General features: G+C 38.8%; 1 protein-coding gene across 1 annotated transcript; it reads left to right on the top strand.

Annotated features, from left to right (window-relative positions):
- The first annotated feature begins 5,126 nt into the window (after window positions 1–5,126).
- Window positions 5,127–5,594, top strand: LOC132314017 (uncharacterized). Its single transcript, XM_059812941.1, has one exon. It carries the CDS (start codon window positions 5,127–5,129, stop codon window positions 5,592–5,594), a length of 468 nt encoding a protein of 155 aa, XP_059668924.1.
- Window positions 5,595–13,312: the final 7,718 nt, after the last annotated feature.

Here is a 13,312-nt window from a genome sequence, read left to right as displayed (position 1 = left end):
TATATTTGTCTTTTTTCCTAACTGCTATATTCCCAACGGCTATATTTTGTTTGTTTTTTCTTCAACAACTATATTCTCAATGGCTATATAAACACTTATTCTCTCATTTTTTCAATTCTCAAGTCCACTTCTTTGCTTTTTCAAATTCATTTTCTCTTCTTTGAGTCTTTATCTTTATTATAGGAAAAAAAATGACTTCATCCTCACAATCTATTCTAGTGTTCGGGTCAATTTCTCCATTGAGTTCTTCTTCATCTCCTGACGGGGAAGATTTTTTTGAAGAACGTCAAAAAAGGATGAATGCAGTGATGCAACTATTATCACCTGAGAAGATAAAGCCATTCTTTCGACGTCGTAAGAGAAAATATATTAAATGTGATCGTGAGGAGGTAGCCCAACGGCTATTCTAAGATTATTTTGCTGAAAATCCCGTTTTTCCACCCGAGATGTTTCGTAGACGATTTCGTATGCAGCGAGAGTTGTTTGTTCACATTTTAAATGGTGTTAGAGCATATGATGAATGGTTCATCTAGAAGCCTGATGCCCTCGATCGTATGGGTTTCACTCCTATACAGAAGATGACAGTACAATACGTATACTCACATATGAAATTTCAGCAGATCTTTGTGATGAGTACATAAAGATTTCTGAAATGACTACGGTTGAAAGCTTGAAGTGCTTTTGTGATGCTATAATTGCGGTGTATGCAAGGAAACACCAATGCACACAAAAGGAAAAGGACATTACGCGTCTATCACGACCCTGGATTTTTTAACCCAGTGTGTCCTATGATGACCCGAAGCGGATCCAAAATGCGGAAGCAAAACAAAACCAAGTCCTTAGAGATGCACATCATCCCTAAGACACAAGAATGGCCCTTCAAGAAATTTTGAGACTCAGCAGAAACAAAACGAAGACAAGGGTATCAAAACCCTACCAAAAGAAGGACTAAGGGTAAAATGGTCATTTTACCCTAAGAGGAAGGAATTTGATTCCCAATAAGTCGAATGAGATCAAAAACATCCTTTAGTAACTTCACATGAAGTCCCAAGGCCAAAGAAAAAGAAATCCCAAATGAACCCTATCTCGGTTCGAACCAAAACTGACATACTCTCACTAAAACAAGTATATCTTGAGTTAAGAGAAGAATTTGAAACTAAAATTGGTACCATTGGAAAGCTTACTTCAACACGGTCAATTTAGACTCAAGAATGGACCAATTTGGAGGTAAAACGAAGAAGTTACATCAGATTGAAATTGGATGACCAAAACTGAAAACTCTGGAGAACTTGAACCGGTTCAACATTGGCAGTACGCCCAAGCTGAACCAAAATGACACCTTGAACCGGTTCAACTATTCTTGAACCTGTTCAACTTGAACAGAACACCCAAAATGCAGCAGAAACACTATTTTAGCAGAAAAATGAGTTTGCGACACGATTTTCGAGGTCAAGATGACATTTTTCGGAAAAATGTCGTGAAGAAAGTCCCCCTGAAATCATATTTTCTATGTGATAGAGTCGAGAATGGAATTTATTTCCCAAAGAAATTTTCCAAAATGCCCTTAAGCCAAATTTTTCAACAAAAAGGTGAAAGGAATCCATAGGAGGCTAAAAACACAAACGAAAGAGTTTTTCATGAAAACGATCATTCACACAAATGTAAATGGTGATTTTGAGCGCGCGGGAATGGTCCACAGCTATCGAAAATAGTTGAGTCAAAATCCGACCCCCCAAAGGCCAAAAAGGCAAAAATAAACTTGAAATGGAAATTTTGAAATCTAAAATTAACAATTGACTTCAAATGACCGTTTGGCCCTTGGCCATACTTCATACATGATTAATAAGACCCTATGAAAGAATGAAAATAGAATTCCCACACCCAATGCACCCATGGTGAAACAATAACTTGTGATTTTTCAATGTTTTCATAAAATCTCATGAAGTCAAAATTTACATAGGATACAAAATACATGTCATTGGCCTCCGGCCTCATCTCATACATGTCAAATACAAAAAAAAAGGGTGTACTCGTGTATACATTACATAAATGAAATAAAAAATACACATTTTAACAATTAAGACTATAAGTGGCATTCCAAGCCAACCTTTACAAGAATTAAAAACCTTCAAGTCTACAATTATCCAAGCAATGATGAACATCACGAACCATGTCTTCGTACCTGAAACAGCCCCCCAGTAACTTCGGGGTGAGTAAACAAGTTTACTCGTAGAGAATAAGCATGCATAGACTCAATTTTTTACAGATTTTTAGACTAACATGAAACAATTCATAAGGGTTATGCCACCTAACGTCTATATCAAAGGTTAGACTCAGGGAGCATCCTAAGCTACCTTAAAACATTTCTAGCATACATCACATCCTTAATGCAACTCCAAACGACATAAGAGCATGCTAAACAAACAACAAGATAAAGGTTCCTAAAGTTATCAACTTGAAATCTAAGGTACGAAAACAACTAAATATAACCATTTAGCATAATTAGAACTTCTAATATAATGCATCAAGACATAGATTCTCAAAGTTATCAACTTGAAATCTAAAATGCATAAACAATTAAATATAACAATTTAGTATAGATGTACTTAACAACATCAAAATTTACCATGATTCATTGAAATCATAAAACTCGGATGTACTTAACAACATCAAAATCGTCAATAACCAAAACCACGAGTCACAATTAAACATGATTGTCAATTTGCAATTGAATGCGAGATCAAATAGTAGAAGACTTGGACATCTAAGTTTGGAATTCTGCCGAGACCTCAACGGTTATTCTGGGCATTAACCCGCAGGGAAGACCACCCTAAGTGCGCACTATCTCAATTGGGGAGAACTCATACCTCTCGCACTAGAGCCAAACTCTAGCCATGTCACTTGTAACGATAATGTTCCAAGACTCCAAAATAAACCAAATAAGTTCACGACTTATACATAATTTATATAATGCACGAAATCACCTTCCATTCACAAGTAGGTTGAAACCACACAATCCATGCCTTAGAGTTCAAATTCTAAAATGGCATATATAATGTCAATTACAAAGTGTGCAATTCATTACACAAGACTACAATATATTCCATAAAGAAAACATACTCTCATGAATATAAATATAACAACAATGTTATCCAATGCTCAAAACACAACCAAGTGTATACACATTAAGTCCAAGTTCATGATTTGAATATAGAAACAACTTCTAAAACACAAATAGATCCATGGAGCCATTAGATAGAATTTAATTAAACAAGATGATTAAATTTCCTAGATTTCAAATAACCTCAAATTAATATATATTAAGCAACATATCATGGTCTTTACATATATCAAATCAAAAGTGCAAGATGAGCAAGATATCATCAAATAGAATTTAATTAATTTAAATCAATTAAATCTCTAGATTTTCAAAAGTTGTTCAAACGATCCCAATTTAATATATGGCAAGCAACTAGTCATGGTCATACCATATCTCAAGCCTAAAATGGAATACAAGCAAAACACAATTTATTAGAATTTAAATCAAATTAAATCCATTTAATCTCTAGATTTGAAAACTCATTTAAATCACCTCAATTTAATATATATCAAAGATCAAGTCATGGCTATGCCATATATCAAGTCTAAAGTGATTTATATGCAAGCTACAACAAGTCATTATTTCTCAAATTAACAAAAGACATGCATACAACTTATATATCACTACAAAAGCAAGAAATACCCTTAGGTAATAAATTATAACACCCCCTACCTCACTAGAGAAGAGTCTCTCTAGAATCCAAGGCAAATCAACACAAAATGGCAAACCCTTCTAGGGTTATGTAAAGGAGGATAAGGGGAACAAAAACTGTTCCAAGCTTCAAGGTCTAAGGTGAGTGGAAGGCCATCAAAAATCAAGGTCAAGGCCTAAGGTTTCAAGCTCCATCCATTAAGCCTAGGGTTTTCTTGTAAGGAATAAAATGACATAATGTGAAAATGGGTGAGTGGAGGAAATAGAAATCCTCCACTCACTATGTGATCGTACACCATGGTTAAAACACACATCTATGGTCAATTGCACAAAAACCCCTCCTTAAAACCATAATCCTAAAGTGGCCCAAAAATAATTGCAAGACTTAATTTGGTGCATACACTTGTCACTAATCCATGGCTCCTTCCTAGGCTTAATCCTAAGCTTACACTACCATCCAAGCCAGCAAGTGCACCTATCCTAGGTCAATAAGTGGTTAAATCTCCACCCTCCACATGTCATCATCCAAGGTATCAAAGTGTTTCCACACAAATGTCAAAAAGTGGACCAATGAGAGTGTGACACTTGTCACATTTTTCAAAAATTACAAAAAGATCCTTTTTAAAAATATTTTTCAAATTGAATTACAAAATAATCCCTAAGACGAAAAATAATTACTTTATTTAATTACACAAAAACCCCTCAAGTTATGAATATTTACCAAAATATATGCATCCATACCCTTTACAAGAAAAGTAAATACTTAGCATGCTTTTATAAGAAAGTAAAAATACATATAGAATGGAATTTAAATATCGTGGATGCATGCAAAACCGGAATCAAATCTGAACATGAAAAGTGAGGTTATTCTAACAAAGTGATAACTGAGAAAAGACGAAAAGTGAATAGTGTCACAAAAGTGAAAATGTGAAAATGACTCAATCCTCAAAGGAAGTCGTCAATCCAAGGAAAAGTGTCTCAGAAACCATCCCCGAGCACTCAAGATGACACTAAGTGACGAGAAACCGAACTCAGAAAGGAAAGATCAACGGAAAAAAAATATCCGTAAAAATCTGAGAAAAAGAAAGGAAGGAAAATGACTGGGTTATTACAGCGTCTGCTTCGAGAAGAGGAGGATAGAGGCTTCCCAGGTATGCTTTGCTCTATGAATTGTATGCATTAAGAATGGAAGAACTACCTTACAAGGTGGTATGGCATACATAGGGGAAGAAATCATAAGCTTACCTTCATATTGGAGGCGGTTGCATCGAAAAATCTATGGATCTGGCATGCTTTCTTTGGTATGGCTTGTTCAAACAATGACATGAATATCTTAGATCATTCCCTGGTATTCAATAGCCTGATCAATATCACAATGCCTCCGATTAATTACGAGGTAAATGGGCATCGACGTACAATGGAGTATTACCTATTTGATGGTATTTATCCCAAATGGGCAACTTTGATTCTGACCATCCCACACCCAACAACTGGTAAAGAGAAATTGTTTGCTAAAAAACAAGAAGTCGTTAGGAAAGATGTTGAACAAACGTTTGACGTGCTGCAGATCAGGTGGGTTACAACGCAAGGACCCGTGCATTATTGGGATAAAGAAGATCTAAACAAGATAATGAGAACGTGCATCATATTGCATAATATGATCATTGAATATGAAAGTGGACATATTTTGCGATGGACACCTCCGCCGGATGAGGTAATATCCCTTCTACAATACATTCGAAATCCAACAATGTTGGCGGCATACATTTCCGGTCCCTTTAGAAGAATTCGCAATAGAGTGGATAATGCTGATCTCAAGAGACATCTGATGGAACATTTGTAGAATCAATTTGGTGATGAAGATGTTTAAATTTGGTATAATCGAATAAAACGTAATTTTTGTATTATTATGCAAATTAATTAAATTATTATGTAATAAATAAATAAATAAAATTGATAAGTCAAAAAGTACAATTTTTTTTTTAAAATAAATAATTAAATTGTTATGCAAATTAAACGACTCTTTTTATTTATTTAGAAAAAATAATTTTTTTTTAATTAATTAAATTTCGACTATTTTACATTAATTATTTTATTACAATACACATAGAAAAACATACATAATAAACTTTAAATAAATGACATATAATAATTATTTTACACACCATCACACAATATCATTTTTACATATTATATTATTATTTATGCACAAAACTTTGCCTTGTCAGGCACTGCTCAAGCCTCCAAAAGTGTAGTGTCAAGTATATAATATGTAATGGGTCCTGCGAGTGTATATTATGCACGTCAAGCACTTTGCTTCTCCGCAGATATAGATATTATACAAAGTGAGGTTATGCTATTTAAAATAAATTGCCAGCTTGAGTTAAAAAAAACTCCATATCTTACTATTCTATTGCCTCTAATTCTACAATCTACGGGACTAGTATCATAAAAAACATACCGACGTTTAAATTGTGTTGCAATTGAAATATAAAAATTTAAAGGACGAATATATCCAATGGTGTGAGAGAGAGTTTTAGAGTTGATACATATAGAACATTGTACTATTGTAGTCAACTTCATTACTTATTGACTTACAAGTGCTTTGGAGTTGATACTCTGTTTATGTTGACTTATCAGCCACCATGTTGACAATTATAATAAAGCCAAATTTGCATTCATCACACATTATTACAACTCTTGTTAATTACATATTTTCGAATCAAAATAAAAAATTTATGCTTCACATGTTTGGTTGGTCGGAAAATGTAGAAAAATGTGAGGGAGCACTTAACTCTTACAACTACTATCCCAACCTCGTAGGTATATATGCATTACCATTTTTCCTTACCATTTGTTTTCTACAACTTGTTACACCTCAAGTGAAATAATTAAAGTCATTAATAACAAGTAAATCTAACAAGTAGTAAGACCCTTAAAACACCTTTATTCTCATTTTTAGTTGAGCTTAAGGATGTAAATGAACCGAGTCGAGCTTTAGCTTGCTCGGGTTAGGCTCGCCTTGCTCAGAGGAGTGCTTGGGTTCCGCCGAGCTTGGCCAAGCTCCTATATATACATACTTTCAATAAATAAGGCGATCTGAATTAAGACAAATGTATGATGTTCCTTCCATTGTTGACTTCTGAGCTCACCCATCTAACCTCCCATATTCATCATCTCTTTTGTCGATTCCAATCGCGTGCAACTAGGGATGGAGCCAGTATAGGACTGAGGTATACTAGAATTAAGGGTATTGGTGATGGTCCTTTAGGGACAACAAAAAAGCTGTCCCTAAAGACACCCTTTTTGGTGACATTAATCTTAATTTTAGAATGAAATCAAAGAGAAGTTTTTACAAAGGGATATCGTCGTGGGTTCGGAAATGGTTTTGTAGTTCCAAGCCATCAACATACATCCTCATCTTATGAAGAGGCTTCTAGAAAAAGGGTGAAAAATGTTGAAGAAAGATGATGTTTTAATTTTTGAGGATGTTTGGGACAATTTGATGTTAAAGCAGCTAGTAGATACTTTTAGTTCTTGTTTACAAAACTGGAGAATTTGTAATTTCATCATAAGATTAAGAGCTCGTTTGTTGGCACTGTTTTGTGGTGATAATCTATTTTTTTCTTTCTAGAATAATATTGTGGATGTACCTACTTTTTAGTTCCGATGTTTTGATATATAAAGTGGATGTGGTTTAATAGTTTTTCTAAAACAGAAATCCAGTAGAGTAAAAAATAAAAATAAAAATAATAATTAAGTATTAGGGACAGTTTATAACTGTCACAAATTTAATAATAATAATAATAATAAAACCTTATTAGGGACAATACAAATTGTACCTAAATATTGTATTAGGCATGAACGACAAAATTGTCTTTAATATATCAACTATTAGGGACAATAAATACCTCCCTAATAAATCAAAGGGGGACGATCATATTTGGGATAGTAAGACCGTCCTTAAAGGTTGATTTTTTTAGGGACAGATTTGACCATCACTAAAAACCAAATTTCTTGTAGTGACATGTGCCCCCTTGGATTTTTTCCTTTCCTTATATATATATATTCCTATAATATGAATATATATTTTAGAAATGTGTAAAAATGGCCCCGAAAATTTATCATACATTCACTTATGCCTCTTATATATATATATACTCCATAAACGCTAATTTATATGTATTAGTGTACAATGTACCCCAGGAAAAAAATTTCTCGCTCTGTCCTTGATCACAACTATCTCCATCTCTGGTTTCATCACAATATTATTAACGTGGATAGAGCGACAGAAGGAAAGAGAGATTTGGCAGCTTGGATCTCGAGTTCCCTCACAATATTATCAGAGTGGAGAGAGGAGACTGAGAAGTAACCTTGCCGTGTGTTACGGGGCTAAATTACACCACGAATTTTTGCCTCTGTAATGGCACTTGGGGCCACCAAGTCTCAGCCAACACAACAACACAATACACACAGTATAGAAATGTAAAGAAGGCACACACAGTTTACAGGGACAAGCCCCAACCTTTGCTCATATTAAACATATTACAAAGGAACACGAGTTCGTACAAGGAACAACCAAGGCTCACACCCTCTTCTCTCTGTTCCCTCTACAAAGCCCACCTTAGCATTATATAGGTCACTCTCAAAACCCACCTTAGCATTATATAGGTCACTCTCAAAACCGCCCATAACTGCCCACTAAGATGATGGATGACACCCCATCCACCTAGAGTCGTGCTGGCACCCTCTAAATGTGCCAGCACTATAATGCAATTGACAAGCCCAACTGCTAGACTTGTTGGCATGTTCAGCTCATGCCATATAACCATAAGAAGTTACATTCTGCATAGTGGAGGAAACCACCCTTAACCGCCTGTGTGTTGGTCCTCTCAGAATTGTGCCACATGTTTGGGAGGTTACTCAGCACTCCCCCACTTCCCATGATGAGTGGGAAGTACTAGTAACTTCCCCCAACTGACTGAGCCCACTAAGCCACCACCTCTTGTAACCGCAAGTCATGATTTTGTGTTGTCCATGCTCTAGCCACATCTGAGTCAACCTTCTGAACCTAGCCCAAGCCAAATCCACCAATCTGTACCCACATATATATATCTCTGAGTGCACGGCGTGCCAAGCCATGCATGCCCGTGCACACGCTCGGGTGCACACCAAAGTGCACGCCGGCGCACACACTAGTGCCCTTCTTCGCGCGCCATGTTTGAACCCTCATGCGCCCGTGGCTGTACGCCCGCCTGGACGCCCATGCGCACGCCGAGCTAGACGCCCATGCACACGCCGAGCTAGACGCTCGCGCACACTAGGTTGGATGCCTGCCCCCGCACCCACCTGCACGCCCGCACGCGTGTCGCTGCACATTAGCGCGCGTGTCGGTGCCCACTTGTTTGCCCTTCAATATCTTAGATGCTCCCCACTTGTGCAACCACCTTGGAGTGGTGCAACATGTGCCCATGCATGTTGGCTAAGCCCTCTAAGCAAGCCATGCCATAGCCCAACTGATGTGCTCAACAGACCCCCCTAGTATAGTCTTAAGGAAATCCAGCATTTTGACAGGAGTAAACATCACACATGCTTGAGGAGTCATAATGGCCTTTCAGGCCTTTCCCGACATCCAAATTGAGTGTCGTCTGCGCCAACCAGCTTCTATGGACTCAAGGTACCTCCCATAAAGATCCCGAGTCAAAACTCCAAGTTTCACTTTTCGCCATATTTACGAAAGTGCCACTGGGCACCCCCAGTGCACGCCGAGCATCCTTTTAAGCATCTTGTGTGCACGCTGAGCATCTTGTGCACGTTGACAACCCCCTGAGTAATCCTCATGGCTATCTAACCAAAGCCAAAGTATTCCCAAGACATGGCATGGCCTTGAAATGCCCATGTCTTCCCTTGGACAACCGTCAAGGGCCTAACAAACCACCCCCACTAGAAGAAGTCGACGCCCTCGTCGACTTGTCCAAGTACTCCCTTACCTGTTTCTCAAACTGCCATAATGTCACATCCCTTTCCCAACTCGCCTCTGCTTCACTGCATCCTTTCCATTGCACCAAGTAATCAGTTCTGCGATTTTTCTTACTCTGACCCTGGGTCCGGTGAGACAAAATCTTCTCCACCTCCTTGTTAAACTGTAACCGAATAACAGGTGAGGCTCTCTTAGCCTGCTGTCTTGATGTATCTACAGTATCCTCATGAAAAGGCTTGAGGAAACTCACATGAAAAGTAGGATGGACCTTCAGTCTCTCAAGTAACTGTAATCTATAAGCAACATTCCCCACTTTCTTCACAACTTCAAAAGGACCATCATACTTCTGAATCAGCCCTCTATGAACAGTCTTGCTGCTTATCTTCTTCCAAATCTGTGGAGTCAACTTCAACAGAACCTTGTCTCCCACTTGGAACTCTAATGGCCTTCTCCCTTTATCTGCATACTTTTTCATCCTTCTCGCAGCCTTGGCAAGGTTGTTCTGTGCCTCCTCCACCATCTCTTGCATGGAACGGGCATATCGGTATGCTGCAGGGCATCTTCCACCAGTCCTCTACACTGCCACCTCCTGTGGTGTGCGAGGTTGTTGCCCTGTTGCCAACTCAAATGGACTCATTCCTGTTACTGAAGACCTGTGCAAATTATAAGAGAATTGTGCAATGTCTAGCAACTCCAGCCAATTTTTCTGACTTGTAGTGACATAGTGCCTCAGATATTCTTCCAATAACTGGTTCATCCTTTCAGTCTGTCCATCAGTCTGAGGATGGTTTGCTGTGGAGAACTTCAGTTCAGAACCCATCAAGCCAAATAGCACCGTCCAGAACCTTCCCGTAAGTCTGGTGTCACGATCACTAACAATATCTTCGGGCAAGCCAAAATATTTCACCACAAACTTATGAAATAAACCAGCAGCAACTTCCGCTGGGCATGCATGTGGTGCAGCAACAAAAATTGCATACTTAGAGAATCTATCTACAACCACAAAAATAGATCTTATTCCTTCCACCTTAGGAAAACCATAAATGAAGTCCATTGAAACTGACTGCCATGGATGCTCTGGTATAGGCAAGGGTTGCAGTAGCCCTGCCTCCTTCTTCCTCTCATGCTTGTCTTTCTGACAAACCAAACAAGTCTTGACATATAACTCGATGTCATCCTCCATCTTGGGCCAGTAATATGATCTGGATATCAACGCCAGCATTCTATCCACCCCTGGATGTCCAGCCCACTGGGGATTATGCATTTCCCGCATTAGTTCCCGTCTCAAACCTCCAATAGGAACATATAATCTTCCTCCTCTGGCGTAGAGTAGATTATCTTCAATCCAGTACTTTCTGACTTCACCATCAGCAACTTGTTGCTTAACTTTCTGATAGGCATTGTCAGACTGAGATTGCTCTTTGATTCTGTCAAAGAAATCAGTATACACCGTTGTCAACGACGCCACATACTCCTGCACTTCTTTCCTACTCAAGGCATCAACAACCTGATTCTGCTTTACAGGTCTGTAAACCCACACAAAATTGAACTCCCCAAGAAAATCTTGCCAACGAGCTTGCTTTGGAGTAAGCTTTTTCTGTGTCTTGAAGTAGCTATTGGCCACATTATCAGTCACCACTGTAAACTTGGTACCCAACCGATAGTGCTTCCATGCGTCAAGACAATGTATCACTGCAGTCATCTCCTTCTCGTGAGTTATATACCTCTGTTTAGCATCCTTAAGCTTCCTGCTTTCAAAGGCACATGGGTGTCCTTCTTGGACTAGGACCCCACCAATTGCTCTATCAGAGGCATCAGTATGCACTTCAAATGGCAAACCAAAGTCAGGCAGTCTCAAGACCAGTTCTATAGACACTGCCTGCTTAAGCATCTCAAAAGCATTCTGGCACTCCTTAGACCAAACCCATTGTTTGTCCTTCTTCAGTAAGTCCGTTAAAGGACTAACCTTCTTGGAATACCCCTTTATAAACTTTCTGTAGTAGTTTGCCAACCCTAGAAAAGATCTCAACTCTGTCACTTTGGTAGGTGTAGACCAATCAAGGATGGCTTTCACTTTTCTCTCATCTATTCTGACATGGCCCTTACTGATCCAATGCCCCAAAAACATCACTTCTTGGCGACAAAACTCACACTTCTCCTTTTTGACAAATAACTGAAACTCCCTCAGTTTTGAGAAAACCAATCTCAAGTGTTTTAAGTGATCTTTCAATGACTCACTATAGACTACAATGTCATCTAAGTAAACAACAACAAAGCGATCGATGTAGTCATAAAACACATTATTCATTAAGTTGCAGAAGGTTGCCGGGGCATTAGTTAGCCCAAACGGCATTACAAGAAATTCATAAGACCCATAACGAGTTACACATGCAGTTTTGGGTTCATCTCCTTCTGCTATACGCACCTGCCAATAGCCTGCACGTAAATCCAGCTTAGTAAAATAGGATGCCCTTGACAACATGTCAAATAAATCTGCGGCATTAGGCACTGGGTACTTGTTCTTCACAGTCACCTTATTCAGAGCCCTATAGTCCACACACATCCGCATTGAGCCATCCTGCTTCTTCTGGAACAACACTGGCGCGTCATACGGTGCCTTGGATGGTTGAATATAGCCAGACTCCAGCAACTCATCCAATTGTCTACGCAGTTCAGCCAGTTCTGAAGGCGCCATCTGGTATGGGGCCTGAGTAGGAGCCTTTGCACCCGGCTCCAACTCTATCTTGTGATCAATAGCACGTCGAGGGGGCAATTGCTTGGGTAGTTCTGGTGGCATCACTTCTGTAAATTCCTCTAGAATTTCAGCAACATAATCCGGAACTTCAACAAGCTGGTCCGGTTTGATCTCTATCATAGCTGCAAGAAAGGTAGAGTCTCCCCTCTTCAAACCTGTTTTCACTTGCAATGCAGAGATTATTTCGATGCAGCCATATTTACGATCTTCCTTCTTTTGGTGCCCATAAAAAGCCACTGATGGAATAAAACATGGACAACTCCTGTCCCAAATAAAAACTCCTCCCAAATATGGCACAACTACCACTCTGGCTTTCGTAAGGAACTCAATTCCAAGAATTAGATCAAAATCATCTAAGGGTACAGCCATAAGACTAACTACGCCCTCCCAACAACCAACTTTCATAGAAGTGGTGGCCATGCCTAAGACAGGCTTAGCTTCAGAATTCACAGCTTTCATCTTATTAGCATGTGGAATTAACTTTAAATTAAAGTTACTTACTTCCCTCTGCGCAATGAAGTTATGAGTGGCTCCCGTGTCCACCATTGCCAAAACTTCCTTGCCGTTCAGCGTCACCTGAATGAACATGAGCCCTTTCAACTCCATGGACTGTTCTTCATTAAGAGCATTCAGCATTTGCAGATGATTAACTTGGGTTGGACCAGATTCCGAGTCTGAGTCTCCTTTTGAATCAGCGACAATAGCACTCAGCTTCTCCCTCTTGGGGCAGTCCCTAACACGATGGGGACCATTGCAGATGAAACAACCGTAGTTGGGCTTAGTCCCACTACTACTTCTTTTGTTATTGTAATCTGCCTTGGCCTTG

The sequence above is a fragment of the Cornus florida genome, unplaced genomic scaffold (assembly GCF_030987335.1).
Source record: "Cornus florida cultivar Cherokee Brave unplaced genomic scaffold, ASM3098733v1 CherokeeBrave_3.0.0_Hap2_Chr06, whole genome shotgun sequence".
NCBI lineage: Eukaryota > Viridiplantae > Streptophyta > Magnoliopsida > Cornales > Cornaceae > Cornus > Cornus florida.
The sequence above is the reverse complement of the archived record's forward strand: the minus strand, read 5'-3'. Positions and strand labels throughout refer to the sequence as shown.

Coding starts and splice junctions, on each gene's coding strand:
- LOC132314017 (XM_059812941.1), top strand. CDS start 5,127: ATGCCTCCGATTAATTACGAGGTAAATGGGCATCGACGTACAATGGAG.